Below are 26,171 nucleotides of genomic sequence, written 5' to 3'. Positions count from 1 at the left end.
TGTGAACTCAACCTATGGCATGGTTCTGCCCGAATTCAGGTTGCATCTTTCCACACAGATAACCTTTGGAGACACCACCACATAAGAGCCCCAGAATTATGTCACCTAAGTGAGTCTAAATCTGGTCAAGATGTGTGTAAAATCAAACTTCAGACATTCAAAAGGAAGAAGTGAGGCCTGTGCTGGATAGTTTTATGTCAACTTGACATAGGCTAAAATCATCTGAGAGGAGGGAGCCTCCATTAAGAAAATACCTCCGTAAAGTCAGGTTGTATGCAATCCTATGAGGCATTTTCTTAACTAGTGATTGACGGGGGAGGGCCTGTCTTAGTCACTGTTCTATTGCTGGGGAGAGACACCATGACCAAGGCAACTCTTACAAAGGAAAACATTTAATTGAGGCTGGCTTACAGTTCCAGAGGTTTAGTCCATGGTCATCATGCCAAGAATCATGGTGGCATGCAGGCAGATTTGGTGCTGGAGAAGGAGCTGAGTGTTCTACATCTTAATCCACAGGCAGCAAAAGGAGCCTGTGTGCCACATTGGGTATAGCTTGAACCTAGAAGACCTCAAGCTTGCCCCCACAGTGACACACTTCCTCTAACATGGCCATGGCCATACTTCCTAATAGTGCCATCTCCTATGGGCCTAAGCATTCAAACTCATGAGTCTATGGGGGCCATATTCATTCAAACCACTGTAAGCTGGGGTAAAAGCATCCAGCAACAGCCATGCCAAATCCCAAATGCTTTGCTATCTTAAAATGTCCTCCATCACATTAATTAGTCTGTTGCTTTTAAATCACTGTGATGGTTTGTATATGCTTGGCCTAGGGTGTGGCACTAGAGGTATGGCCTTGTTGGAGTAGATGTGTCACTGTGGGTGTGGGCTTTAATACTTGTGTCCTAGCTGCCCGGAAGTCAGTATTCTGCTAGCAGCCTTCAGATGAAGATGTAGAACTCTCAGCTCCTCCTGCACCATGCTTGCCTGGACTCTGCCATGCTCCCACCTTGATGATAATGGTCTGAACCTCTGAACCTGTAAGCCAGCCCCAATTAAATGTTGTCCTTAGAAGAGTTGCCTTGGTCATGGTGTCTGCTTACAGCAGTAAACCCTAAGACACTTCCATTCCACTCTCAATACATCAGGCGTCCTGCAGCCAATCTACTGGCCTCCATCTGAAAGTTCCTTTGTATATGAAGGGCTCCAACTCTTGTTTCTCATAATATTATTGCAGAGTTCGGGTTTTGAAAAGTTGATTATAATGTACATTAGTGAAATCTTTAGGCTGAAGCTTCTTGAGCACTTGAGCTTTGTGTACCTGAGTGTCCACATCTGGCCACTCTTTGGACGGTTTAATCCATTCTTTTCTTTAAGTAGACCTTGTCTTCCTTCCTCTCCCTCTCTACCTTCTATAACCCAACAATGTGAATTCTCTAGAGGTTAACCTGTAAACCCTGCACATGCTCTTCACGCCATACCTGAGATGCTTTGCCATGCCTTACCACCAAGATAGATCCTCTAAAACTTTGAGTAAAAGTATTTCCTCCTTTAAGTCAATCCGTCAGGCATTACATTACCAAATGCACAAGTAACAAGACAGAAAATGAGTGCCAAATGCAACCAAATCTGATCACACAGCTTTAGGTCTTTGGAACTGGTTTGCAAAAAGAATTTAGAAGAGTTTGGAGATGCGGACTAGAGAAGCCGTAGCATTCTATAAGCAAAGCTTAGAGGGAAATCCTGGTGGGAGTTTAGAATAGCAGAACTCTAATAGAAATCCAGTCAATGGGGGTCGGAGCTCATAATGTTTCTATGGGGACAGGGACTCCACTGGGAATTGGATTAGAAGACATCAGTGTTACATTTGGGCAAAGACTTTGTCTACATTTCCCCTATGTCCTACAATTCTGAGTGAGGCTGATTATCTTAGCGTCTACAAGCATATACAAACCATCACAGGAAGATTCCGCATTCCTGGGGTGAGGAGAGTCTATTAGCTGAAGCTGCTATACCCAGAAAGCCTGTCTTAGATAAATGAAGAAGAGATAAATTCCTATCTAGAAAACAAAAGCTGTGGGTCTTCATCATTTCCAGACTGGCCTTCCAGGATACTTTTAAGCTGAAAATTAAACAACATCCATCTATGAACGTATGAACTCCCTGGCAAAGATAATGAGCAGTAGAATTAGGTTATCTTAATAGTGTGCTTATGATGTTGTGAGATCAAAAAGAAAACACGAGAGGTGTAGAAGTGCAGTGTATTTGTGTGAAATGAAAATTAAGCACTATCAGATTAAAAAATGATTATAAATATCAAATTTATATATAGGCTATTGTCTTCGTTAGGGTTTCACTGCTGTGAACAGACACCACAACCAAGGCAACTCTTCTAAGGACAACATTTAATTGGAGCTGGGTTAGAGGTTCAGAGGTTCAGTCCAATATCATCAAGGTGGGAACATGGCAGTGTCCAGGCAGGTATGGTGCAGGAGGAGCTGAGAGTTCTGCATCTTCATCTGAAGGCTGCTAGCAGAATGCTGGCTTCCAGGCAGCTAGGATGAGAGTCTTATAACCCACAACCACAGTGACACACCTACTCCAACAGGGCCACACCTTCTAATCATGCCACTCCCTGGGCCAAGGAGATACAAACCATCACAGCTATGCATATAAAAACCTATTAGCTGCACAGAAGAGAAGGCAAAAATAAGACTACCACTGCCAATGAAAGATCAAAGGAGGAGAGCACGAGGAAACAGGGGACAGGGACAAGGGGGTGACACTAAATCCTGACTCTATCAACAATTATGTCAGCCCTTTTCATCACAAGACATAGAGCAGTTTACAGAATCTTTAAAGGATCCAACAGAAGTATCTAACCATGTGCTTCCTTGACATGACTGACTTTACAAGACAGACAGATAGTGAAGGAATGGATTTCCAAACAAATGGAAGCCAGAGAGAAGGGATGGGTACACTCATATACAATAGATATTAGTTCAAAATAGTAATAGAAAAAGATCATCATATGGTAATGTAGAGATTAATCCCTGAAGATGTTTTAACGGCTGTAAATGTGTAGGCACCTCAAACGGGAGATCTAAATAAATATTGCAAATATTAACAGGTCCAAAGCAAGAAATAGATAGCAGTGCCATAACATCATGGGGATTCTATGCTCCAAAATATGACAGATGATATAGAAAAAAATATAAATTGGACCCAAGTAACACATTTTACCCAACAGCAGTAGAATATATTCTAAGATAGATGTTAGGCTACAAGGTTTAATAAACTTAAAAGGATTAAAATAATATAACATCTCAATTCTAGCCATAGTCATATGAAAAATATAAATCAGCAGCAGGAGGAAAACTAAAAATTCCCCAGATACCCAGAGACTAAACAATACACAAGTGAATAACCTATGGCTCAAAGAAGAAATAAAAAAAAAGATATCCTAAAGGGATAAGGAGATGGCTTAGTTAGCAAAGTATCTGCAATGTAGATATGAAGACCTAAGCTCAGATCTTCAGGACCCATGGAAGAGCTGTCCATGGTGGCCCACATATGTAACCCTGGTGCTGGGAAAAGGTGGGGAGGGACAAAACCAGAAGGATTTCTGGAGCTCATTGGTCAACTAATCTAGCTGAATTGATGAGCCCAGGTACAGTGAGAAACTGTCTCAAAAAAGGAAGTAGGGGCTGACCAGGAAACACATTTGAAGACACCTGACATTAACCTCTGGATTCTACATGCATGCATATAGAATGTATGTCTATATATACACAAATGCATGTATACATGCACCCTCTGTTGTGTGACACTATTCCCAGGGTGATGTTAATAGATTCTACTCACTCCAAATAGAGAGCGTATGACAGGCCTAAGTAAGGATCTCATCAGTGACAGTTTGAATGTAATTGGCCCCCATAGGCTCACAGGGAGGGGCACTATCAGGGGGTGTGGCCTTGTTGGAGAGAGCATACCACTGTGGAGGTGGGCTTGGAGGTCTCATATGTGCTCAAGCCACTCTCAGTGGCACAGTCTCCTTCTATTGCCTGAAGATCAAGATGTAGAACTCTTGGCTCCTCCAGTACCATGTCTGCCTGCACACTGCCATGCTTCCCACCATGATGATGATGGACTGAACCTCTGAAACTGTAAACTAGCCCAATTAAATACTGGCCTTTATAAGAGTTGCTGTAGTCATGATGTCTCCTGACAGCAATAAAACCCAAACTAAGGCACTATTGAAGTCCAACTTGGTGAAGGCGTGTATTGCATTGAGGTAATTTGCAAGAATATGGGTTGCTTACAGGAACAGAAATACTCAAACATAGCTGTATCATTAAAGCCCACCTCAGCATGGGTGATATGAGAGCTCATGAACACTGGAAATGTGAAGCACACTGTATAGCTGCAGGTAGCCTGACAGGACGGAGAATTTCTTCTCCAGGCAGGCAGTTCATCTTTGCCTCTTTAAGCAGCCTAGCTGGTCTGAACTTCTCGGAAGCCTGGCTGGTCTTCTTTCAGGCAGCATCTCTTGGACATGCTTGGAGATGGAGGGGCTTAGTGTATATGGTCAGTTTCAGGGACTTCCTAAAGCCTTTGAGTTGTTTTTCTTGAGCTTTAATGAGTTCCCATCAGCCACCTGAGCATATACAACACACACACACACACACACACTGCACTTTAATAAAGATAGATAGTAACAAGGGTTCAAGATGATATCAGTGACTGGCAAGAGGCTCTAGCTGGTAAAGATGCCTGTAGTGCAAGCCTGGTGACATCCTTGGAACTGTGTAAAAGTAGGAGAGAGTTGCTTCTCAAAGTTGTCCTCTGACCTTCACATACCTGCCATTATAGATACCCCATTCAAACATTATGCACATGCGCACGCACGCACACACACACACACACACACACACACACAAACACACACACATTAAATATTTTTGAAGATAAGCTATGGAGAAATTAGAAATTTTTCATGCTCATAGTGAAAGTTAAGGAACTAGTTGCTTTCCATCATAAAATGAGTGTGGTGGTTTAACTGAGAATGGCCCCCACAAGCCCATTCATTTGAATGCTTGGTCCCCTGTTAGTGGAACATTTTGGAAAGGATTAGGAGGCGTGGTCTTAGAAGAAGTGTGTTTTATAAGGAGTGGGCATCTAGGTTTCAAAACACTTGTGCCATTCCCAGTGTACTCTCTGCCTCCTGCTTGCAGATTAAGCTGTTTCTGCCGACATATCTTTGCTCCATCATAGACTCCAACCCTCTGAAAGCAACACATCCAATTGTCTTGATCATGGTGATTTGTCACAGCACCAGTAACTAAGACTACAGAGTTACTGTTTGAGCTAGAATCATATTCCTGGACTATATCAGAGAGTCGAAACATAAAACATATGTCAACACAAAATGTGTGTATACTCATATGTAGCCCGTGTTTGCTACTTTCTAAGTTCTACTTTCTCCTATGCTCCTCTATGCTTTTTTCACTGTTTCAACCCCTTAACACCAGATAGGTAAGAGCAAAGGATAGAAATGAAGGAGCAATGGTATCATTAGATTGCATCCTGCTGATTAGGGGTACTGAACAACCAACAACAACCAACAACCAACAGCAACCAATAGCAACCAACAACCAATTAACAATAATCAACAGTAACCAAGCAATAACAACCAACAACAACCAACAACCAACAGAAAACAACCAACAACAAACAACAGGAAACAACCAACAACCAACAACAACCAACAGCAATCAACAACCAATTAACAACAATCAACAGTAACCAAGCAATAACAACCAACAACAACCAACAGAAAACAACCAACAACAAACAACAGGAAACAACCAACAACCAACAACAACCAACAGCAACTAATAGCAACCAACAACCAATTAACAATAATCAACAGTAACCAAGCAATAACAACCAACAACAACCGACAACCAACAGAAAACAACCAACAACAAACAACAGGAAACAACCAACAACAACCAACAACAACCAACAGAAAACAACCAACAACCAACAACAGGAAACAACCAACAACCAACAACAACCAACAGCAACTAATAGCAACCAACAACAACCAACAACAACCAACAGCAACCAACCAACAACCAACAGGAATCAACTAACAACTAACAGCAACCAATTAACAATAATCAACAGCAAACAAGCAACAACAGCCAACAGCAACCAATAACCAACAGGAAACAACCAACAACAACAGCAAACAATAACAACCAACAACCCACCATGCCTCTCATGGCTCTGGCATTTATTCATTCTCTGAAAAGCCCCCAGAATTCCAAATGTCACATAGTCACAGAAACTAACTGCTGTTGGCAATATCACATCCCTGCTAGAGCATTAGGCAAATCATAGTCAGCTATTGTGGACAATCTGAAGCAGCCCTATACCCCACACCTGGGGTTAATACAAAACCATACTCTTATATTTCTGTGGTTTTAAAAGAAACCAAAATTCCAAAATTGTTACTACACTCATAGCCATATTAGACCAGCCCCAAATCAGAAACAATCCAATGAACCTTAGTTGCTCAGTAGATCAACAGTGATCAATCCATTATGAAACCCAGCCCTTACTACTGTGACAAACATTCATATCTGGCAGAAACACGTGTGAAGGATAAAGCTTTATTTTGGTTCATGGTTTCAAGGTTTTAGTCCATGGAGGGTCGGCTTCACCTTGAGTCTGGGCACATGAGGAGCATCTGGAGCAGCAACGTTGGTCATATCATGGGTCCAGGAAGAAGGGAAGAGGTAGCTCCCAACAATACCTGACCCCAGTGACCTATTTTCTTTATCTTCAGGTTTCCAGAACTTTCTACAATAGCACCAATAACTGGGGACTAGCATTTAACCCATGAAACTTTTGGGGCATTTTATATTCAAACCATAATATGATCACAAATGGAACCTTACTTTGTATGAAAGGGACAAAGTGTTGCAGGATGAAAGATGATAAATGATAGAAGCCATGGCCACATATAACATGTGGAAGGAACATCAGAAATGCTCAACCTCACTGGAAAGTCCTGGGGCTACTGGTGTCACACTCGCTCTGGAGGTTCACCACTATGAAAAGGGTACAGACAAGGATTCTCTGGATTTCCTCAGTGTCTGTTGCTAGGTCCCCCTTTTCATTTCTGATTTTGTTAATTTGGATACTGTCTCTCTGCCTTTTGGTTAGTTTGACAGTGTTTGTTTATCTTGTTGGTTTTCACAAAGAACCAGATCTTTGTTTTGATGATTTTTTGCATCGTTCTCTTTATTTCTAATTTATAGATTTCAGCCCCGACTTTATGTCTTGCCTTCTAACCCTCTTGGGTGTGTTTGCTTCTTTTTTGTTCTAGAGCTTTCAGGTGTGCTTTTAAGTTGTTAGTATGAGATCTCTCCTTTTTTTTTTTTTTTTTTTTTTTAAATTTTTTTTTATGAAGGCACTTAGTGGTATGAACTTTCCTCTTAGCACTGCTTTCATTGTGACCCATAAATCATTCTCATTGGATTCTAGAAAGTCTTTAATTTCTTTTCTGACTCAGTAGATTATTCCTACCATGACACATTTTTTTGCGTGTGTGTGCCAATGTTCTTAGATCACATCTTTAAGTAGTTTTGTGCTATAACGATAGAACATCTGGCCTCCTCTTCTCCCACAGAGATGTGCACAGTTTCTTTGAGTGTGAGTACCATACAGACATCTTATCTTGAAGCCAGTCAAATATACACCTAGTAAACTGATATCAGTGAGAAGTGTGCTATCCAAACTATGAGACCAGGCTATCAGGCATATACTCTGATGCAGTTATTAAGTACAGGGTTGGAACACAGAGAACTAGCACACACACCCAATACAGGCATAGAATGCCTGGTATAGAACTCATTACAGCAGATTTACTTTACAATTACCTTGAATAGTTATCAATGGGAGAAAGACTTTATGATGAATCCAGTATGAATGAGTATGTTGATTGTTTCCTATAGGCATGAAAAAAAGCGCTCGGGTATACAGTTAAATGACAAAACCAATCAATCTAGGCCTAGACATGGAGCACATTCCTAAGAAGTACCTTGGGCGTATCTGCTAAATCACTTTGTGTAGGTAAGTAGGTCTGGTGCCTAATGATGTAATGGAAGATCGTTTTGTAATTTCTTGTATAATAGAGTAATAATGAGAAGAGGTCTACTCTTTTTTCTCATTTGGCTCTTTGGCTACTCAGTGCAGTTGTTCCTACAAACCCACTTCATGCACACATGGGATAATGATCAGGAGGGAAGGACAATTGTCTCAGGCTCCATGTTAAGTCTCAGATGGTTCGTTTGTTCCCCTTGGATTTTGTCATTGGAAAAATCGAGTCTTCCTACACAGGGACAGGCTTTCTCCTGTTCCAGTGAGCTGTCGTCAGCACAGCAAGATTTCCCATCCAATAGTTTAATTCAGACTTTCCAAAGATAATACATAATAAAGTCCCCTGTTACTCTAAAAAAAAAAAAAGTTCTGTTTAATTAACGGTGCCAAAGTCAAGCTTCTGCGTGACTCCGGGGACTGCCTGGCATTGAGTCAACTGCTTCTAAGGCTCCCTGACTCAATCCGCTGGCCTCATTGACTCTACACCACGCTGCCTTCCTGATGGTATACACTGGAGGGTTCCTTCAGACAATGCTAACAGCAAACTGTCAGTCCTGGGAGATGTCAAACGGACAAATGATTGTGATCAGTACTAAGAAGCATGAAACAAATTGCTCAAAAAATGGAGAGTGTTGTGATGACTCCTAAACAGAAATCAGGGAAGCGTCCTCAACTATCTAGGGTCGCTCCGAAGCCCAGCCCATGTGAACACTTCTCATTCAGCTCCCTAGACTGAAGACTATACAGACCTGTAAGCTGAGTAGCTAGGGATGAGCTTTCCTGGTGGGAATCACCTGAGGTAAGGTATGCTTGCTTCTTGAGTTTCAGGATACACGCCAGGGGCACACTGATGTCCCCAGCAGCCTAGACATTCCTGTTTCTTTTCTCAGCTGCTTGAGGCATTTTTCTGTCCTTCTCTCTCTTTGTGCCTTTCTGAGATATTATTGTTTCGTTTTGAATTTCTTTTGTCTTGTGTCTTTTTCTATTCTGAGATTCCCTGCACTCACACCTCCAGGAATCTCTTCCCTTGGTTTAAGCTGCTCTTATGGATTCCCAGATGGACCTCTCCTCCTCCTTCTCCATTGGTATACTGGTGATTTAAATCAAACTGGAAACAGAGCTCTTTCATTATTCTATTAAATTCTTACAGCACGGAACAATGAAGGTGGGAAAACTGGGCTGAAGGGTTGGCTCATTGGTTAAGAGCATGGACCGCCCTTTCAGAGGACCCAAACTTGGTTCCCAGCATCCTCCTTGAGCAGCTCACAACCACCTGTAACTCCAGCTCTAGGGACTGCAACACCTCTGGCTTCCGAGGCACCTGAACTCAAGTGTGTGCATGTGCACACACATATATAATAAATAAAATTTAAGAGAAAATGTCAAGTTAAAAATCATCATTAGTCCTGAACAGTTCAGTAATTTGAGACTGTTTTCCATATCTGTGCCCCAGATGACTTGTGTCTACTGGAAAAATTTGACAGTGAAATGGGGCATTAAAGCTGTTAACAGAAGAACCCAGGGCAGAGCCTGACTGACACCAGGGACCATGAGTATCAGTCAGTGGCCGAGCCCTCACCACATTGAATGTTAAAGCATCGATCTGGTTATGTGGTTATCACGCCACGAGGAAAATAACTGGCTTGATTTTGCTTCCCTATCGGTTTCCCAACAAATAATAAATCTTAACACCCTCATCTCCTACTGCAGGGACTCGAAGGGACCAGAAGTGAATTCCTCCATTAGTCTTCTGTTTTAGTTACTGTCTGCCATCTTTTACGTAGACTCAGTGAGTTCTATGTATATATTTTTGTATCATAGAGATAATGATCTGTATCAGCCACTTAGTGAAAACAGAAAGAGGAGCATAGAGACAGCTGTTTTAATTACACACCTGACTATGTAGTATATATTTAGAGAGGCCCCGGTGAGAGTGGAGGGGCTGCGTGCAAACCGAGCACAGCAGTGTACCAGAAGTTAACATCACACACGAGGTAACTTTATAGACAAGGGAAATACATTGTAGCTGGTGTGTGTGTGTGTGTGTGTGTGTGTGTGTGTGTGTGTGTGTACACATGGATAAACGCATATATAATTGTACTAAAATACTATTTTGTGTTAATTCAAATTCCTTTGATGGGTAAGTTTGTTAATTAAAAGTTAACCATTTAATTTATGTATGTGTGAAAATTTAACCAAATAATTAAAAAAAATTGTGTGTGTGTGTCTGTCTGCTCATGTGTGGTTGAGTGTATGTGTTTGGCCAAAGGGCATCTTGGGTGTTGTTTGTTAGGTGCTTTTTGTTTGTTTGTTTGTTTGCTTCTGACTTTAAAATTTATTTGTGTGTATGGGTGTTTTGCCTGCACAGGTGTCTATGCACCATGTGTGTGCCTGGTACCCACAGAAGCCAGAAGAGGGCATGTGATCCCCTGGAACTGGAGTTACAGACACTTGTGACCTGTCATGTGCCTGTTGGAAATTGAGCCTGGGTCCTTTGGAAGAGCAGCTGGCGCTTTTAACTATTGAGCAATTTCTCCAGCTCCTCCATTTTGCTTTTAAAAGTGGTTCTCATTGGCCTGGAACTCTGCAAGTAAGCTAAGCTGGCAAGCCTGTGATCCCCAGGTCTGCCTATCACTGTCTCTGCATACACCACAGCTGGCCTTTTATGTGTGGGTTCCAGCTACTAAGCTCGAATGCTTGTATTCTACAAGGCAAATGTTGATTGTCACTTTAGCCCTCAAAGGTAAAATTTGAATAACTTTAAGCATACAGGGAGGTTGAAAGAATCATACACTAATATAATTTAACCTAGATTCAGATTCAAGCATTAATATTTTTGCTTTCTGTATGCACACATCTTTCCTTTTTACATACCTTTGTGCTTATGCTCTGGGTAGAATCTGCCCTTTGAATCATTTAAGTACAAGGTGACAATAACCCTTGAACATTCATCCCTTATTACTTAACTATTCCACGCACAGAAACAAGCATGTTCTCTTGCATTACCTCAGCCCCACTACTACCCTAAGATAATTATCAGTAACTCAAATGGTACCTAATACTGAGTATGTGTGTTTGCATAGGAGTGTGGGCAGACATGTGCCACAGCACACACGTGGTGCTCAGAAGACAGTGTGTGGGGATCAGTTCTCTTCTTCCACCGTGGGGGTGGGACACATCCCAGGGGTGAAACTCAGGTCATCAGGCTTGGTAGCAAGTACCTTTACCAGCTGAGATATCTTGCCAGCCTTACTTTGTAACAGATGGGACATGAAGCTTTTTCAAATACAAGTAGTAGTACTATGTTGCCTTAAGGACCGTGTTTCAGCTCTAAGCAACTCTTATGCAGAATTACTGTCTTATTAGCAGAAAATTCTATTGTATTTCTGGTGAAGCAAGTAGTCCAAGGTCAAGGTGAGATAAGTGTGGCTTCCCTGGAGGCCATTTTCCTTGGTTTGCAGGTGGCTGCCCACTTTCTCGCTGTGCCCCCACAGAGAGGTGTGGCATCTTTTCTTGCCTCTTGCTGCGTGTAGCCTCATTATACAGTTTGCAATGTTAGGGTGGATATTAAGCACTAAGAGGTCTCAGGTGAGAGGCAGTGTGCTTTGCTGTTGGTGTTCCTCCTGGCATGCAGGAATGGGTGCTCTGTAAGATGATGTCAGCTGCCGCATGGTCCCCTCAGCCCTCCCCGTCCCATGGAGACATCCTGTTCTAATCTTTGTCAACTGATTGCACGGCAGGGATAGCTGTGGTTTGTCTGGAAATTACCTGAGGTTTTTGCTTTGTTCTGATCTATGTAATGTGGACTCTACAGTTTTAAAGAATGCTTTATGAAACAAAACCAAGCGAGGTAACTCCTGTAACCAACACCACAGTGTATCCAACTGGAGAAGGAGAAGGGGGAAGGCATTGGGCAAAATCAGGACACATTTAGCTAGCAGTTACGACTTGGCCTCAGTGCTTTCCCCTTTTCTCCCTCCTGCTTGTGCCAAGTGTCTGTGGCATAGGGACTTTCAACTGTTTAGATGCTCACACTACAGCTACATAGACTGGGTTGTCCTCCCCCCCTCTCTCTCTCCCTCTCTCCCTCTCTCCCTCTCTCCCTCTCTCCCTCTCTCCCTCTCTCCCTCTCTCCCTCTCTCCCTCTCTCCCTCTCTCCCTCTCTCCCTCTCTTCCTCTCTTCCTGTTACTGTGTCTCTACCTCTCATTGGAGAAACATGGAGAATTAGTTATTATGCGTGCTACCTCTTATTTGGTTTTGAGATGAACAGCTCTCAAGAAGCCTTTTCTCTTGAGCAAGAGTCAGTCGACATCACCCCCAACCCCCATTAGTGCTTGGATCTAAAGGAAACCCTTTCCGGTTGTATTCTGTAATTGTTTGTCTTCAATTTGATACATCAAGTTGCACAAATCAATGACGGGTGGGATTTCAGGCACCAGGCACTGCCAAAATGGAAAGTTTCATTTTATTTTTAAAAGACTTTTCCCCTGAGGGTCTCTAAATGACCTCGAGGGAGAAGCCTGCAGAATGAAGTGACTCGTTTTATACTGGCCACACCTATTGAGGTTCACGGTGTGAAGCTGGTACTTCCCACCATCACCAGCACAGTCCTTTCTGCTGCTCACTTTGCTCTCCTGGCAGTAGAAAATATGGCATGTGACACTAGAATTTTTTCTTCCCTTTCAATCCCAGTGTCATAAAACAACAGTTTTTCGTTTTCCTTTTTGGGTATGAACACTCAAGTGTGGCCATCTGAATTACACGAGTAAGGTTTAATTTCTTGTAAAGAAAAAAAAATTAAAAAGTTGGGATTCACTCTATAGCTCCTGGAATCTCGGCAGCCACTTGGGTGTGCTTAGAGGATGTAAATAAGGGGTGGATTTTTAACGTGTGTTGACTCTGGAATCCCCTATGACCACTATGAACCATCACCTAAGGTCTCTTCTGCATTGCTTTCCTCTGAGATGGGGTGGGCAGATCTGATGATGGGCTCTGAGAACCTCCATGTCTAAAGAGAGAAAGAGGATGAATTCTCTCTTCTTCTCAAAGTAGTAAAACACATGTCCGGATACAATATCTGATTTACCATTTCATATTATCAATGCTAAGTCTATAAAATGTTAGCTTCCAGGGGTTTGCTCCCTTAAAATGTTGCTCTTGATACAGCGCCATAACCCAGGGTGGACCTGCTGAGAAGTCGGGCTGGTTGGGTTTCATTTCTTTCCAAATCTGGAAAGCTCAGCTGTTCTGCCTGTGACAGAGGGGTCACCTACAGTCTTCACAGAAGAACAGGGTGAATTAAGGCTGAGTGAGAAGAGAGAGAAAGCAAGACTATCTGACAATTCTCTCCTGACTCAGGTTGGCATGGCGCAATGCACACACATGTGAGAAGACAGGTTAAGTTACTGTGAGGGGCTGACAAAGCCCACACATGCTATGTGCACGGGAGGCTACTGAGTGTCTATCAGATGAATGGGTGTTAGAATGGGCTTCTAACAGGAACATGTTTCAAGCAGGGATCAGCATCTCGTGACTCAATGTAGGCAAAAAATTGCCGTAAAAGTCCTGGGCATTGGAAATCTAGACTGCCATTCTAAAAGCTCATTATTATATGCATACATTTGAAAATTAAATAACAGTATGACACCAAACACTGAACAATTGTCTGTATTTCAAAGAAGAAAGATGACAAGCACTTTAACTTCATAGCCGTCAGGTTCTTTGAGGTCTTGCTGGTTCCTGTCATTTCTGAAACTTGACGTTGGCTGTGTTCCTACAGGTTTGCGCTGATAGAATTTCTCATTTCTGGCATGCAAGAGAACATGTTATAATGCATGTGCACGCACACAAGCGAAGATCTCATTTTAAGTTAAGTGGAAGCGATGACTTAAGGATTGACTTTCCCATGACTGGTCCAGCACTCTTGACTTTTCTTCTGTTGTTTGTAGAATACACACAGTGTTTGTGCACCTGCTTCAATCCCCACCTCAGCTCTTTATCTCCTGGGTAAACCGTCCTTGGGCTTATTCTCTCTATCTTTGATCAGAAAACATTTCTCACACGGATCATTCTCAGCCGCAACTGAGCTCAGAGAAAGGCATCGTAATGAAAGATAGCACTGTTGATTTAGAATGTTAATGGTTTTAGCCACGCCCAGGGAGTTCATTTTTAAATAGCTGAGCAGAGATTTCTAGTGAAAGATTTTGATCTGGGGTAGCTAAGGGGTATTAAGGGTCTTTAATGATGGATCTTATTTTTTCTTTTTGTATCTTTTTTTTTTTTCTTCTCTGTAGCCATGAGGAACCACAGTGCTGTCCGTGAGTTTGTCCTTCTCGGACTATCCAGTGACCCCTACATTGAGCCTGCCCTCTTTGTCCTGTTCCTTCTGGTTTACCTCCTCACCGTGGTGGGGAACTCTCTGATGCTGTTCGTGATTGTGGCTGACTCTCACCTCCACACACCTATGTATTTCTTCTTGAGACAGCTGTCCTTCCTGGACCTCTGCCATTCCTCTGTCACAGCTCCCAAGATGCTAGAGAATCTACTTTCTGAGGAGAAAACCATTTTGGTTGAAAGTTGCTTGGCTCAGGCCTTCTTTGTCTTCACCACCGGTGGCACAGAGGCCTGTCTGCTCGCAGCGATGGCCTATGACCGCTATGTTGCCATCGGCTCCCCTTTGCTTTACAGCCAGGTGATGAGTAGTCAGCTCTGTGTGGGGCTGGTGTGGCTCTCCTGGGGTCTGGCCATAGTGGATGCTCTCCTCAATATCCTTCTGGCTGTCAGTTTAGATTTCTGTGAGGATGAAACGATTCCTCACTTCAGCTGTGAACTGTCTTCTCTCTTCCCTCTGTCCTGCTCTGACACAGCTGCCAACTTCACACTCCTGCTGTGCTCCTCTGTCATGCATTTCTTTGGAACCCTTGTCATGATTGTTTGCTCATATGGCCGCATTGTCTCCGCTGTCCTGAGGGTCAGCTCCAGCACTGGGAGAAGCAAGGCCTTCTCCACCTGCTTGTCCCACCTCACCACTGTCATCTTGTTCTATGGCTCCGGGTTCATCAGTTATCTCTTACCGGTTTCAGGGTCCCCCCTGGAGATGGTCTTCTCCTTGCAGTATAGTGTGATCACCCCCATGCTGAACCCCCTCATCTACAGCCTGAAGAACAAGGAGGTGAAGGCGGCGGTGGGAAGAATGATCAGAAAGCATTTTTAGCCTCTTCAATACCACACACATTATGATAAGATTCACAGCTGAAGTGAGGAAACCTCGGTGCTATGTGATCAAATAATGGGCTTTAAGGAGAGCTTTCAGTTGTCCATGATGGAAGGTGCTCCTGGGGACATGCCTCTTGCTTTTTTGGAAATATTTGTGAAAGAAACAGAGAACTCTTAGGATGATAGATATTATTCAGAAAATGATAAATGGGTCAGTGAACCCTCTCTTCCAGGACAGCCTCTTACATAAATGATTATTTTTCATGTCTGTATAAATAGCTGTTGTCACTGGCAGCTCACTATTCTTTCATGTTTAAATAAATATATCCCAAATTTTCAGGAAATATGACTCCCTCAGAAGCAGATGACCATCATTGGGGTGACACAGGAGAGGCTGACAGTTCTGTCTTTTTCTCCTGATGAAGCTTTCCAACCCAGACATTCTAACCCGGAGTGAAATCAAGACTCAAGAGAAGTTATCCAGATTTTTTCTAGGGAATTCAAATATTAATTATAAACAAAAGGAACTCCCTGGAACCAAGCCTATAATACTTTACCTCCTTAATAAAACACAGCCCTGTTCTCTGGCAACTATCCTTGGGGTGATATTTTAAGAAAGAATAACAATATCAAATTTGATATATTTCTTAACTTGTGCCAAGAAGTGTACTACATTCCTGGGATAGCAACAGACTTCCACTTTTAATTCCTGGGGCCTCTGGGTAGATTTACTTCAGATTATAACATAAGAAGAGTATCCTAGATTATCCTGGGGGTCCAACACAATCACATGAATCTGTAAAGGTGCAAGTATTCTACAGCTACACACAGAAAAGATCAGGCAAACAGGAAGGATGGAGATAACATAAGCAGAAGGAAGATTTACTGTCACTCCTGCCTCTCAATGTGGGCATTCTTGATGAGGCAGGAGCTGTGGCCAGCTTCTAGAAATGGAGAACGCCAGCCAACAGAGAGCAGAGAGACAGGAAGCTTGCTTCTTCGCACTGCTCTACCAGGAGCCTGGAAGAGGCAGAAGAGGCAGAAGAGACAGAAGAAGCTGAGGAGGCTGAAGGGCTTCTTTGCAGGTACTGTCCCGCCTTCATTTTTGCCCTTGGGCAATGCAGAGTGTCCAGCCCACCGAGACTTCTAACCTAATGTATTATACCATAACATATCTGCATGACTTAAAAAATGTTTTATTTTAGTTTTTAAGAGTTTCATCCACGAGTACCGTATTTACATCATTTTTATCACACACCCTTTCCCACCCTCAGCCACTCCCACATCCCTCCACTTCATTTCAAATTCATGAGTTTTTTCTTTAATTATTGCTATCCCACACCTCATGCATGCGCGCACGCAGACATACACACACACACACAAGTGTATATGTTTTTAAAGCTGACCACTTAAGATTGGATAACTAACTGACTAACTGGATAACCCTTGGAAAAGACAGATTCTCTCTTAGTAGGCTTTAATCGCCTGTAGCATTTCGTCTGGGGGTGAGGCCTTGTGAGACTTCCCCCACCCACGTTGCCATTTCAACTGGTGGTATGGTATGTCTTGTTTAGGCAGCCATGTTTGAAGTGGAAGTTTCTAGTCATGTCAGGTGATACAGACTCACATGGTGTTTTGCCAATACAGACTCATGTGGTGAGGCCACCTCATGTGGTGTTTTGCTGAAGCAAGACCTGTGGGAGGACACGTGGTATTTGGAGAGTACAAACAGGACTCAATGGACAGTGGTGGACACTTGCGTAGCTAGCTCTGCAACTCTTTGTTGGTCTAGACTTTTCATCTTTGCTGATCTTCGCTTCATCGAGAGAGGCACAGTGGAGAACTTCTCCTGGCATCCTGGCTGGTGCTGGTTGCTGCTGCTGACTTGTGCTATTCGGCAGTGGAGGTCTGGTGGTTTCTGCTGGATCGGGCCACTGTTGCTGGGTCTGTTTGCTACCCTGACACTTCTGAACTGGATTACTGGTATCCTGACAGACAGAGATTGGAATCGACCCAAGAAGAGTGGGGTCGAAGCATTAAAAAAAAACCTTATTACAAGTAGGTTTAAAAAAATCTAAACCTACACATGTTGATGAGAATTCATGGGTGTAGCTTTTCTGGACGTCTCTAGGAGACCCAATTCTCACAGCAAACTTTCTGTTCCTCTGGCTCTTACAGACATCCCCACCCCCCTGCCTTTCCTACCTTGTTCCCTGAGCTTTAGAGTAGAGGTTGTGTTATAGATGGATTTGTCGGGGTATGAGTACAGTTTTTTGGCTATTAAATTAGTAATAATTTGTTATGATAGTAACAGAAAATTAATATAGAACCATGACTTTGATTATTCTACTTAATCATCTTAACACGTACGTGGGATAGGTTCTGCCTGTAGTTTTCTTCGCTTAGTGAAGAAATAAGACATAGGATGTGTGTGCTTGCGAAGTTATTATCAGCAAGTTGATGGTGCCTGACTCTAAGCAGGAAACTAAGGCTAAGCCATGCTCTCAGTTACTGTCCATAACTCAGCACCACTACCTCTCAGTCTCCCATGGCCTCTGTATAACGTTCGTTTGCTATCTGATTCAGTTACATAAAACCGAAGAATGGTAACTGGCCCTGAAACGGGAATCATGATTGTCAGTGAAATCTATAGTTTGTTTCATAGGTTAAAACCAACAACAAAAGACCTCTCAGGAAAAGGAGGCTATATAGGATTATATATAATTATTAAGATGCACAGGAGAATACCTAGTCTATCATTTTGTCGACTAACCAGAACCTCTGTCATCTCTCCTAACTAAAACACTTAGTTTTGAACCTGGCTTTTTTCTTGGCTTTAGAATGAATGTCACTGAAAGCCATCCACTCAGATCATTTCTCTCAAAGTAAATAGCCAGGATTGGCTGTGAGACTATAGGTCTTCAACCCCATCAGAAATCTAGAATGACTGAGTTAACTGAAATTATGGGAAGCACTAAACATAGCTTCTAAGACTTAGCCAGTTTATAGAGACCGCCGAACACCTGGAAAGCCCCTATACTACAAAACATTGGACCATCAAATCTTCAGCCTTCTGGCCCAGGATCATCTGACAGACCTTAGTGCTGCAGAATTATTAAGGGCTGATTACTCTGTCTAGGCAGATATAATCAGTCGACTATTCTGCAAGTGTGTTCTTGTTTCTAATTTTAATTAGCCTTTTCAATGTATGCTACAACACCTCATAGCTCATCAACAAACAAAGCAACAAGCCTCCAGTGTAACTGAATTCTTGCACAGTGATACTTAATTTTTAAATTACCAATTTCCTTTGACCATGAGAAAATGGTAATGTCTATATGCATATTAATCAAATATTTGCATGTTACATCAGCAAATCATATCAACCAACCAGTTTTAAATTTTACTCATTTTTTAAAGTCACTAGTGCCTTATGTATATTTTCAGTTATATTAATCATTGCCTCTATTTTAAACAGCAAATTTTTCTTCATTTCTGTTATTTGTCCATCTTTATTTATAGCATCTTCAACCATGTAAAAGGTTTGGCATTTTATATCGTCATATCTAATTTATTTTCTTTGACCTCCAATCTCTAATTACCTTGATAAAGATTTTCTTTACTGCTGGTTTTGAGTCATCCTTAGACTTTAATTTTTATGTCTATCTATGATCATTTGGGGTTTGTGTTCATACTTGTAGCAAGACAGTTAACTGTGCTAGGTTCTAATGGGTGGAGACCTCTGACAGAAACCTCTTATAAAGAAGCCATTCTTTTGTAACTGGATGGAAATAGCAGTCAGGCTGTGCTATTGTATCTGAGGTAAGCTTATGACACTCTAAGCTTTGTCAATGTACATTATACTTCTGACTTTAGTATTTGTCAAGCTGTATTTCCCCCAGTTACCCTCACAACTGCTATATCTCTCTCTCTCCTGTGCAATCTCCAGGATCTTTATTGAACCACACAGACAGGCAACCTTATGATTACTATTGATGTAACGTAAAATCTAAAATCTAGCTTGGATTCGTCGTGATAATCAGTATTCTCAGCATTGTCACAATTTATGCCTTTCAATTTTATTCAGATATTATTTATAGCAATAGGTAAAATTGCATAGGGTATCATTGCATAGGTCTTGTGCTGTTCTTATCAAATGTACCTGTCTTTTTCCAGCTTTATTTAGGCATAGCTGCTGATCAAAAGTTGTATAGGTTTCAAGCTAATTAACATAAACATTCTCTCACATATTTGCTGTGTGTTAATAACACTTAAGATCTACCCTCTCAGCCTCTCTCTCACATATAATACAACAATGCCATATTCACAGGATCAAACAGCTGCTCTCTGGACTTCGTTGTACAATTCTCCCTTTGTGCTTGTTGTAATTGAACAAGCAAGAGTGCCCTCATGTAGAAGGCAGCCCCATTCTGTCCTGAACAGCCCTCTTTCCTGTGACTAATGCTTGCAATTTTCCAAATTCCTGCTGTAAAGGCCACAGATGTCATTCTTGCCTCTTCCTGAAAATTCACAGGCCCCCGAGTAACCTGCTCTGAGCCCAGTAAAAACTCTGCACATGAGACCTGCCAGCCCTTCTCAGGTTTATTTAGAAATAAACCTGTCTGGTTCCAGAGCTGCCTCTCCTATCACACCATTTACAATACATGCTATTACTATTTCCTCCAAGTTGAAATATTCTTTCTTTAAGGGAAGAGGGAGGCTCATAAGTCTTAGGAAGATAATGAAACCTAAGAAGGCTCAGAATATTGCAAGATTCACGAAGCCCCTGGAAAGGTTCTATAAGCAGTAACAGATGCTGGGGAGAGGAGACTCCCATAAATTGTCCAAGGAACTCCCGGATGCTGTTGTATAGTGGTTTCTGCTGAGATTAAAACATTCCTTTTTGGAGGGAAGGATATTCTAAACAGAGGGAAAACATATCATCCTACAGAGAAGCAACTTATGTCAGAAAGTAAACAACACAACTGTCTCAGGAAGTTCCTAAAACTAACCAGATTCACTAGACTCCTCTCACCCCAAGCATATCTAATCAGTAAGGATTACTGAGAGACATTCTCACACCAGTTTGAACTGCCTACAAAAGGCTCAAACTGGCCAACCGACCTGAGAGAAACAAGCTGCCTGTCTGAAGGAGACAGACTCCAGATCCTTAGGCTGCCTGATGTGTAGTGTGCTCCAGGTTTTCAGCTTTCTGGAGCTGTCACCAATGCTGTGGTGGACTTTTGATGACAAGGCTATCTTTGAGTCATTTCTGCACCTGTAAACTATCCCAACAAAACTCATTGGCTCACCAAGTTGTACTTTGATGGTCTCTCTGCTTTGGCCTGTGAGTAGATGTTTCTTCTCCCTGGGGAGAGTGTCACACAATAAGCACAGTTTGGTTGGAATGAGTGGCAGATAAGAGAGATTGGGAAGTAATCCGAGCACATACATACATGTATGAAGTCACCAAACAGAACATTTAATTAGTAAAAAGACAAAAACAAAATAAAAAAAGAATCGCATCATACTGAGATCTTCCCAACCGTCCTTGTTTGTCTCCAAACAAGTTCAATGCCCTCTGAAGGACACACTCAACCTACAGCATCCACACTTCTTGGAATCATGTTTATGTTCATGCTAAGGTTTCAGCTCTGTGACAAAGTACCCGAGGAAACCAAATAAATGAAGAAAATACTGATTTTGGTTTCTAGTTTCCAAATTTTCACCTCTGATTGGCTTCTCTGTTTTCCTCAGGACTGTAAGAAGCAAAAACAACCTGAGGGAGGGAAGTAGCAGAAAACTGCTAACTCCTGGGGTCTGAAACGGTGGGGGGGTGGGCGGCAAGAGTAGAAAGGAACAATGTATATGTTTTAAAGCATGCTCCAGTGCCACATTGTCTCTGATTTCATATTTAACGATGGGCTGACCCAGCCACCAGCTATGGACCAAGATTTTAACACAAGAGCATTGGGAGCATTTTATATTCAAACCATAGCAAGACTTCAGTCAAGAACTTTGAAAAGTAACAAAGAAGCCAACTATATAATGACAAAAAAAAAAAAACTTAGTATAAGAAGAACAAGTAACAAATGTTTGTAGGGGTGTGTGTGTACATACATATACATGTACACAACATTGTATATAAAGCAAAGAACCCCAGCTTGAGAAAAACTGTGGGCATCTGGAAAGAGTAAACATTAACTGAGAAAATGTTTCTATTTGATTGGTCTGTGAGATAGTTTTCTTAGTTAATGATTGATGAGGACGAGGCTAGTTCACTGTGGGCAGTTCAATACCTACGCAGGTGGTCCTGGGACGTATGAGAAAAGTAGCTGTGATTGAAAGCATCACTCCTCCATGGTCTCTGCTTCAGTTCCTGCCTCTAGGTTCCTGCCCTGACTTCTCTCAGTGATAGAGTGTGGCCTGTACATCAAATAGAGTCTTTCCTCCCTAAGTTGGCTTTGGTCAGTCAGTGTTTTATTTACCACAGCAACAGAAACCTGGCTGGAAAAGTTGGTAATGTAGTTATAGTAGAGACCATCTTCCTCTCAGTTATAGCCTCTCTAGACAGAAACCCAACAAACATCAGGGTTAATCTGAACTCTAGACCAGATGGCTCTAATTACAGAGAACCCCAGCCAGTAACCCCAGAGTACACATTCTCCAACAGCAGATGCACATTCTGCAGGACATACCATATGTCAGAATACAAAACAAGTCTTAATGAAAACAATCAAGTATATTTTCTGACCAAAATGGAATAAAATAAAAACTGATAAAAGGGGGGAGCCATGAAATCTCAAACGTAAATAGAACTAGAATGCCCTGCTTCTGCACAATTAATGGATCAATGAAGAAAACAAAAAAGGTTTGCAAATTACAATGGAAACACAATGTACTAAAGCCTGGAATCATAGGGAAAAAAACTGTAACAATAAATGCCCACTTAAAAATTAAGGATTTCAAATATTGTGGGAACAAACAAAAGTAAAGGAAAAAATATTAATGAACCAAATCCAAAGTTAGTAGGCAGGAGTAAATAATACCAGAACAGAAATAAGATAGCCCAAACCCAAATGTTCAGTTCTTAAAAAAAAAATATACATACAAGCAACACTAAGCAGACTTAGCAGGCTGCATTTTTAATTTATATATATATATATATTCACACAGATGTGATGGTAATAAAAGGTCATACATTTAAAAAAGGGCAGAGATGGGTCAGTGGGATGGGGAGAAATTAAGAGGTTGGAGCAATAAAGGGGGGTAAATCATGTAACTATATTTTAATTAAGTGTAAAAATATAGAGTAAAAACAATGTAAAAGATCACTAGAATAAATAATTTTTTCTTTTTTTATTGGCTATTTTATTTACATTTCAGATGCCATCCCCTTTCCCCAATTCCCCTCCCTAGAAAACCCCTATCCCATGCCCCCTTTTCCTTTTTTGCTTTTATACATTTTTTTAAAATGTTAATCAAAGGCTTTATAAGTTTGGTAATGCTCAATAGAAGTATAACCCAATACCCAACCTAGATATATCAACTATCTTTGACTGGTGGAGACAAGTGAACATCTGCCTCCATGCCCCCCTCCCTTCTCGCTCTTTCTCTCTCTTTCTCTCATCACCTAGCTTCTCCTCTCCTTTTTCTCCTCCTCTCCTTACTCCTTCTCTTCCTCTCACCTTAGCTCCTCCTACATATCACCCTTCCTGTTAAAATAAAACTTTTCTCTCAAAAATACAATTAGAGCATAATTATACCAATTTGTACCAGTGAGGTACAAGATAGTCCTAATACCCAGTCCATCATTTTGTTGACTAACCAGAACCTATGTCATCTCTCCTAACTAAAACACTTAGTTCTGAACCTGGCTTTTTTCTTGGCTTTAGAATGAATGTCAGCTGAAAACTATCCTCTCAAATCTTTTCTCTCAAGGTAAATAGCCAGGATTGGCTATGAGACTATAAGTTTTCAACCCTGTCAGAAATCCAGAATGACTGAGTTAACTGAAATTATGGGAAGCACAAAGCATAGCTTCTAAAACTTTGCTAATTTATAGATACCACTGAACACCTGGACAGTCCCTATACTACAAAACATTGGAGCATCTGATCTTCAGCCTTCTGGCCCAGGATCATCTGACAGACCTTAGTGCTGCAGAATTATTAAGGGCTGATTACTCCTGTCTAGGCTGATATAATCAGTCGACTATTCTGCAAGTGTGTCCTTTTCTGGACAGTAATTTGTCTGTAGATGGAAAGAGGCAAGCCTAGTGGCTGTCTCACCACAACTGGAGTAACTCCAAAGATGCTCAATTTCTTCTTAGAATCCAAGACAGGAAGCTGTCAGGAGCAGACAGGTCTCTAATCAAAATGAATATTAATAGAGAAATTTTTGTAAAGTCAACTTTGTGGACTTCTGACAGTTTGAAAACCAACTATCCATGTAAGGTAATCTGGACTGTTGTCTGTTAACTCCTCTCAGCTATTTCTAAATAAAATATAGAAAACACCCTAGCAATAAACTCCAAGCCATGAATTTGCCATAGGCCCTTAACTCACAGGCTAGCCATCTCAAATTAGTTAAGAATGTTAAAGAAGGACTGGGTCTAAGCCTTGTATTACTAAATGTGTTATACAGGCACAATGCCTATGAGAGTAACAATATTCATCTCACTTTTATATCAATAAGAAGCTTGTACCAATGGAAACCTTACATTTGAAATCAAAGTAAATTTTGTACCATTTAGGAAATTATAACTTCATCTTGATAACAATTATACAAATTTCTACCACTAGGTTATGGCTATGAAATAAACCCTAGCTAATCCTCCCTGTTCCAACAGAACCACTACTTTTCCATAGAAAGACAGCCCAATATTAACCACCTTAGTCCCCAAGCCCAGGGCATAGGGGCGCTGACTCTTCATTAACTTCTTCAAGCTGATTATGGGCGTAGAGATATTTGAAGAGGGGTGGGAGGAAGAGTAAATTGATAAGCCTCTGACGCTGTGTCTTCACTGCATCCAGATGGAATTCCAGGACATCAGAGGTTTGAGCAGGTCTGCTTAACTTGCCTGATGAGTAGATACACAAGGCTGTGTATTCTGCAATATACAATTCTCAAAACAAATTTTAGTATCAAGATAATTTTTTTAAGAAGGCTGACATTTTATTAAAGATGTTGGTTCTAACAACTTTTCTTTTTTTCCTTCTTTTTTTTAATTGGATATTATATTTACATTTCAAATTTTATCCCCTTACCCCATTTCCCCCACCACTCAGGAGCTCCTTATCCCATTCACCCTCCTTCTGCTTCTATGAGGGTGTGCCCCTCTATCCCCCACTCCTACCTCCCCACCCTCAGATTCCCCCCCACTCAGCGTTCAGCCTTCATGGGACCTAAGATCTCCTCTCCCACCTATGCCCAACAAGGCCATCCTCCCCTACATATATAGGTAGAGTCATGTGTCCCTCCCTCTGTGCTCCTAGGCTGGTGGTTTAGACCCTGGGGAGCTCTGGCTGGTTGGTATTGTTGCTCTCCTCATGGGGCCACCAACCCTTCCAGCTCCTTCAGTCTTCTTTCTAACCTCTCCAGTGAGAACCCTTGATCAGATCAATGGTTAGCTGTGAGTATCTGCCTCTGGGTATGTCAGACTCTGGAAGACCTCTAAGGAGACAACCCTATCAGGCTCCTGTCAGCATGCACTTCCTGTCATCCATATCAATGTCTATTTTTGGTGACTGCACATGGGATGAATACCCAGGTGAAATGGTCTCCAGACAGCCTCCCCTTCAGTTTCTGACCCACACTTTGTCTCCATATTTGCTCCCTTGGGTATTTTGTTACTCCTTCTAAGTAAGACCTAGGCATCCATACTTGTTCTTCCTTCTTCATGAGCTTCATGTGGTCTGTTAGTTGAATCTTTGTTGTTTCAAACTTTTGGGCTAATCTTCGCTTATCAGTGAGTAAACACCATGTGCGTTCTTTTGTGATTGAGTTACCTCACTCAGGATGATATTTTCTAGTTCCATCCATTTACCTAAGAATTTCTCGAATTCATTATTTTTAATAGCTGAGTAATATTCCATTGTGTAAATGTACCACATTTTTTTGTATCCATTCCTCTGTTGAAGGGCATCTGGGTTCCTTCCAGCTTCTGGCTATTATAAATAAGGCTGCTATGAACATAGTGGAGCATATGTCCTTGTTATATGTTGGAGCATTTTCTGGGTATATGCCCAGGAGTGGTATAGCTGGGTCCTCAGGTAGTGCTATGTCCAATTTTCTGAGGAACCGCCAGACTGATTTCCAGAGTGGTTGTACCAGCTTGCAACCCCACCAACAGTGGAGGAGTGTTCCTCTTTCTCCACATCCTCGCCAGCATCTACTATCACCTGAGTTTTTGATCTTAGCCATTCTGACTGGTGTGAGGTGGTATCTCAGGGTTGTTTTGATTTGCATTTCCCTGATGACTAAGGATGTTGAGCATTTCTTAAGGTGCTTCTCAGCCATTCAAGTTTCCTCAGTTGAGAATTCTTTGTTTAGCTCTGTACCCCATGGGGTTCTTTTGTTGTCTGGCTTCTAATTTCTTGAGTTCTTTGTATATATTCGATATTAGCCCTCTATCGGATGTAGATTGATAAAGATCTTTTCCCAATTTGTTGGTTGACGTTTTGTTTTATTGACAGTGTCCTTTGCCTTACAGAAGCTTTGCAATTTGATGAGGTCCCGTTTGTCAATTCTTGATCTTATAGCATAAGCCATTGGTGTTCTG

General features: G+C 41.7%; 1 protein-coding gene across 2 annotated transcripts; it reads left to right on the top strand.

Moving 5' to 3' along the window:
* The first annotated feature begins 8,508 nt into the window (after nucleotides 1–8,508).
* On the top strand, nucleotides 8,509–17,381 carry LOC117719325 (olfactory receptor 8S1-like). 2 transcript variants are annotated; one of them, XM_034517490.2, is made up of 2 exons: nucleotides 8,509–8,971; nucleotides 14,467–17,381. In XM_034517490.2, the coding sequence occupies exon 2, from the start codon at nucleotides 14,469–14,471 to the stop codon at nucleotides 15,384–15,386; it is 918 nt and encodes a 305-aa protein (XP_034373381.1). In that variant the 5' UTR covers nucleotides 8,509–8,971; nucleotides 14,467–14,468; the 3' UTR covers nucleotides 15,387–17,381. The 2 variants fall into 2 exon arrangements, with proteins under 2 accessions (XP_034373381.1, XP_076768121.1); XM_076912006.1 differs by lacking the exon at nucleotides 8,509–8,971 and adding an exon at nucleotides 13,959–14,179.
* The last annotated feature ends 8,790 nt before the right edge of the window (nucleotides 17,382–26,171 follow it).

The sequence above is a fragment of the Arvicanthis niloticus genome, chromosome 13 (assembly GCF_011762505.2).
Source record: "Arvicanthis niloticus isolate mArvNil1 chromosome 13, mArvNil1.pat.X, whole genome shotgun sequence".
Taxonomy (NCBI): Eukaryota; Metazoa; Chordata; class Mammalia; order Rodentia; family Muridae; genus Arvicanthis; species Arvicanthis niloticus.
The sequence above is the reverse complement of the archived record's forward strand: the minus strand, read 5'-3'. Positions and strand labels throughout refer to the sequence as shown.